Genomic DNA, 6,000 nt, shown 5'->3' with positions numbered 1-6,000 from the left:
TGATAGAAATTACAATTTACAATAGAAATTACAATTTATAATAGAAATTACAATTTATAATAGAAATTACAATTTATAATAGAAATTACAATTTATAATAGAAATTACAATTTATAATAGAAATTACAATTTATAATAGAAATTACAATTTATAATAGAAATTACAATTTATAATAGAAATCACAAATTATAATATAAATTACAATTTATAATATAAATTACAATTTATAATATAAATTACAATTTATAATATAAATTACAATTTATAATATAAATTACAATTTATAATATAAATTACAATTTATAATATAAATTACAATTTATAATAGAAATTACAATTTATAATAGAAATTACAATTTATAATAGAAATTACAATTTATAATACCCTTTGTAATAAGTAACATACTTTTGTTATCGAAAATTCTGGTTTATATGTCTGGCAGATTAGGTATATAGTGAAAATACATTAATTTATGAAATACTGGTGAAAATAACGCAGTTGGCAACTCCCATGCAGGTCACAACTCGCGTCCTCATTGGCTGTCGCCTTTTGCAGTCCACGTATATTACCTTCCACAGGTGAGATTCCACATCACTTTTCGCTGCTCATCGCTAGCACTACAATCAGCATTGTCAGCATGTATGCCTGTGGTACACTGACACAGTCGCAGCTTCCTCACTGGTCAGCCATGAGTGCCAACAACGCTTTCAACACCACAAGCAACTTCGCTTCCTTCCATCAACAGCCTTTACCCTTATCACCGCCGCCCGACGCTCGCCACGCCCATTTTGCACACGTGTCAACGCCCGTCTCGTACCTACAGCACCACTACAACGCCATCGCACCGCCCATGCTCTCTCCTCCGCCCGAGAAACCCGTCACGCCCCCGAAGGAACCGCACACATCCTCCTGCTGGAACACTGCCGCCTACGCTACTCCGCCCTCACATGCTGCTTCCACCTACCACTTCCACCCTCACCAGTACGCCAGCCTTGCACTGGGTGGCGTGGCACACGTGAGTCCAGCTGTTCCTCAGTCCGTTCCCAGCGCCGTCACTCACGATGCCATTCCTCACCAACAAACCAACATCGCCGCCGCTCTCCTCACCGCTCACTCGTCGCTCACTGTTCGGCGTTGTCGACGATGCCGCTGTCCTAACTGCCAGGACACTTCGCGAGACGCTTCAGCTGCCAAGAAGAGGGAACACGTGTGCCATGTTCCAGGATGTGGCAAGCTCTACGCCAAGACTTCTCACCTCAAGGCACATCTGCTCTCGCACAGCGGAGAACGCCCCTTCGTGTGCCACTGGATCTTCTGCAACAAGGCCTTCACTCGATCCGACGAACTTCAGCGCCATCTCAGAACGCACACCGGTGAAAAACGTTTCCAGTGTGAAGAGTGCGGAAAACGTTTCATGCGTTCTGATCATCTGAACAAGCACGTCAAGACGCACCAGAACCGACGCGCCCGTCTTGCTTCTGCTTCTCCTGCCGAAGGTGACGACGTTGACGTGGAACTGTGTGACGATGAGGAGTTTCTCTCCGTTACTCTGCCAGACTCTCCCGTGTCTGAGACGGATTTTCTAGAGGATGAGGATGTAACGGGGAATGATCAGATATACATCAACCAGTTTCTATGATATAAGCCTTATTTATAGGTGAACCTTTTATATGTTCCAAGTGGTTTAACATGAATAAAATGTCACACTGAAATATCTATTTTACATATGAAACCTATGATTTCCAGACTCACTCATATCTAAAGAGAAATTAGGAATGGGAAAACGCAGATGCATAAGATCAAACGTCTTATATGTTATGAACATTCGTAAATGTTTAATGAAACACCGCATTGATATGGACGTAACTGAGAAAAGTCATATTTACAGCATGAATCAGCGAAAGTTTTGGTTGAGGAATAATTACAAGTTGAAATGATAATAGGTGAATCTTGAAACTGTGACCTTATGTGTGTATACCCAGATTCTTTCGACAGTTTTAATAAGAAATATTTTCATGACTGCAAATAAATGAAAACTAAAAAAAAGCCTCCGGACACTATGCTGTCCGTTAAAAGGAACGAAAACAGTAAAGAAAGAGAAGTAGGATATAACAATCAGATATTAGGAAAGTTGGACACCTATTGATTATTTGTTGATTGTTGTCGGGCTTACTATTGTCACACTGGTGATACACACGTGCGCCGGCGCATATATATATATATATATATATATATATATATATATATATATATATATATATATATATATACACACACAGAGAGAGAGAGAGAACTGTATGCATATAGAGAGAGACAGACATACATACTTTTATATATAGAGACAAATATATATATATATATATATATATATATATATATATATATATATATATATATATATATACATACACATATATGTATACATAAACAGTGGAATGTATAGAGAGACAAATGTATATATATGTATATATATGCAAATATATATATAGAAAGAAAGAAAGGGAAGGAGAAAAAATATATGTAGAGAAACACATATACATAGACCGAAGCAAATATATGTGTATACACATATATAGACCCAAACAAATATATGTGTATACACATATATAGACCCAACCAAATATATGTGTATACACATGTATAGACCCAAGCAAATATATGCATAAACATATATGCACGCACATACATGCCCGCATACACATATAGAGACACACATATACATACATCCACAAATATATGCACATATATATATATATATATATATATATATATATATATATATATATATATATATATACATGAGTGTCAATTGGAATCTATATGACTCTTTTCATATAGTTACCCTTGTTTGAAAGTTGATAATATCCAAAAATGAGATTTTTTTGTGCACCATCCATCTCCTCTTCCTCCGCCCTTATCAGAGCTGTCTTCCCAAGGTCATCCATCTCGACCCAGGCGTCATCGGAAGCTCCACAGGCCAATAACATCGGAATCAGGCTTTAAAATGGCACGGTAACCATTTTTACTTTTCGAGGGTTATTCTGCAAAGTCACCCATCCCCCTTCTTCTTTGGCTCATCCCAACCTAAAAATAGGAAATCCCTGTGGTTATTGTGCATCACGTATCTCTTTGCTGTTCTTGCAGAGAATATATGATATTCATAATATGCAAAATTCATATGCATAAGCAGGGAACAACATTATCATCCATTTACATTTCGTATAATCATTCACCTACGACGTGCATATGACAAAGTTTATCCGAAGTAAAACATTTCTTTATATTCTGTATTATCATATGACATACAATATTTGAGTTATGTGCAGCGGGCATAGTATTTGCCTAAGACAGTTTTTTTTTTCTGATGAATCATACTAAACAAATTCATTATTACTTTTATCATGGAAAAAAGCAGTTTTGTATTCATTCAAGTTGAAACATCAAGTCGGTGTTTTCGGAACAGCCATTTTCCTTTGAGAAGGCGGGGCAGATGGGCAGAGTTAGGGACCCAGGGCAGGAGGGGTCACGGGCGGGGCTAGAGGCCCAGGACACGGGCCAAGGGCGGAGCGCGGCGAGTAACAAAGAGGTTGAACTCGATCATGACCTCATCATCACCTGCTCCATGTTTATTGTTACTTGATTTATGACCCGTAACCAATTTCTCAATGACAGCGGCTAAAAGATGGTGAATGGCTTATTTTAAAACTTCTGTCGTTGCGCTACAGAATGTATGACTATATAGATCAGTGATCTTTATAATGGACGCTTAGAATGAGCTGTGTCCAGTGTTAGTGAACTATATATGTCAATATTACAACTATTGAAATGAATGCACTTGGACTCAACCTTCAAAAAACATTAAAAATGTCATGCTTTCTTGAATACTCGCTTATTCGTCGCCAACTTCATATGATCCAATCCGTTTTTAACCATTCTACTGCAGATCAGTTATTAGTTTCAGTTATAAAAGGTAGAATTAGAAAAGTACTGAAAAACGTTTATTCGTTGTTTCTGTTTTTTCACCCCAATCCCGATTTGACATTTCATTTGTTTGAAACTGTCAAAAGAAGCACTAGTTACAGCCGTTAATGACGCCAACGCGTGGAAATGAATAACTCAAAGATAAAATGCAGCCTGGTTGGAACTGCGAGAGGGCGCGAGCAGAGAAGTTTAAAGTCGAAACACACCCCTGTTTCGAGAAGTTAGGCCATCAAGAATATTTATTATGAATTCCCTCTGTCCTCTGTTCGATCACTGATATTGCATCATTCCTTACTTTGGATCTAAGGTATTTCTCCGTGACTGATAAAACAACAGGAAGCGTATGTATTTTCACAAGTGAAAGGGATGGGAACATTAATGCCACGGCCCATTTCCAAACTTTCTACGAATCAGGTAAAGAATTCTCCATTAGCGGTTGGTTGATAGTTTTAAGTGCCCTGAAAGTTGTTGGCATTCGATGTTAATTGTCTTAACTTGATTGTCTGTCCTGATAATTTCTTTGATGCGTCATCTTAGTATGAAAAAATAATACTGTAAGAAATTATTTTCTAATATTTTCCCATATTCATGGTACTGAATCACACGCATATATATATATATATATATATATATATATATATATATATATATATATATATATATATATATGTGTGTGTGTGTGTGTGTGTGTGTGTGTGTGTGTGTGTGTGTGTATAAACATATGTATAAAATAGAATACACGCGCATGTATGGCAAATGTCAAACAATACTTGTTTGAATCTGGCATTATTTTTGGCCAGCTTTCTAAAGATGGATTACGAATTTTCAAAGCAAATTAAATTTCATAAAATTTCATTTTATTATAAACTGTACAGTATTCACAGGGTGTTATAGGTTCACCTTGGCAAAGCGATACAAAGGATATTCCTTCCGTATAAAAACTATCCATTATGCATCACACCGACGTCCTAATCTGCTTCAGAAACGGGAGAGTCTGGCAATGCGAAGGAGCCAAAGTCCCCGCGTGAATCGCCGGCAACTTCATCGCACAACTCGACGTCGACGTGATCACCTTCAGCAGGAGATGCAGGAGCAAGACGGGCGCGTCGGTTCTGGTGAGTCTTGACGTGCTTGTTGTAGTGGTCGGATCGCATGAAACGTTTTCCGCACTCGCCACACTGGAAACGTTTTTCGCCCGTGTGCGTTCTGAGGTGACGCTGGAGTTCATCGGAGCGAGTGAACGCCTTGTCGCAGTACATCCACTGACACACGAAAGGCCGCTCTCCGCTGTGTGAAAGCAGATGTGCCTTCAGGTGGGACGTCTTGGCATACAGCTTGCCACATCCCGGGACATGGCAGATGTGTTCCCTTTTCTTGCCGCCTGTACTGCTTCGTGAGGCGTCCTGGCAGTTGGGGCAGCGACATCGTCGACAGCGACGACCACCGACTGACGTGCTGACGAGAGCAGAAGCGATGCGCCTTCGCTGCTGAAGGATGGTGTCCTGTGCGAAGGCGTTGGGTTGCTGTGGAACGAGGGTTGGGTTGCCTTGGCCCACCAAAGGTCCGGCGAGACCGGCGTGCTGCTGATAAAGGTGGAATGGATAATCGTAAGTGGCGTGAGAAGTGGGCGTGTTATAAGCACTTGCACTCCACCAGGGCGATGTGTGCGATTCCCTCGTGGGCGTGAGGGGTTTCTCGGACGGAGGAGAGAGCGTGGGCGGTGTGATAGGGGTGGCAAGGGCGCTGTAGTGGTGCTGCAGGTACGGATAGGAAAGCTCCCCGACGCCGCCGTACAAGTTCGGCGGTGAGACGTTGGCAAGTTGTCCACGGACGTGAGGGAGAGTCGTGGTGGGAGTCTGTTGATGGAAAGGACCGAATGCATTTCTGGCGTGACCGTTGCTGTAATAATCCATGGCTGTTCCCTCAACTGTGCCACAAGAATACATCTCAGTGCCGTTGGTTCCGCAAGGAGCAAGTGGGAAGCGGAGAGTGAGGTGGACCTTACCTGGGAGCAGTG

The 6,000-nt window shown here is 40.5% G+C and overlaps 1 protein-coding gene across 1 annotated transcript in view; it reads right to left on the bottom strand.

Annotated features, from left to right (window-relative positions):
• LOC113808800 (uncharacterized) overlaps window positions 1-6,000 on the bottom strand; it is a 46,234-nt gene that overhangs the window by 24,027 nt on the left and 16,207 nt on the right. Inside the window, exons 9-10 of the mRNA XM_070133348.1 lie at window positions 4,970-5,988; window positions 1,258-1,584 (exon numbers count right to left, since the gene is read on the bottom strand). Of these exons, the coding sequence (XP_069989449.1) occupies window positions 1,258-1,584; window positions 4,970-5,988 (1,346 nt within the window). The remainder of the gene's footprint in view (window positions 1-1,257; window positions 1,585-4,969; window positions 5,989-6,000) is intronic.

Source organism: Penaeus vannamei, chromosome 18, assembly GCF_042767895.1.
Source record: "Penaeus vannamei isolate JL-2024 chromosome 18, ASM4276789v1, whole genome shotgun sequence".
Taxonomy (NCBI): domain Eukaryota; kingdom Metazoa; phylum Arthropoda; class Malacostraca; order Decapoda; family Penaeidae; genus Penaeus; species Penaeus vannamei.
The sequence above is the reverse complement of the archived record's forward strand: the minus strand, read 5'-3'. Positions and strand labels throughout refer to the sequence as shown.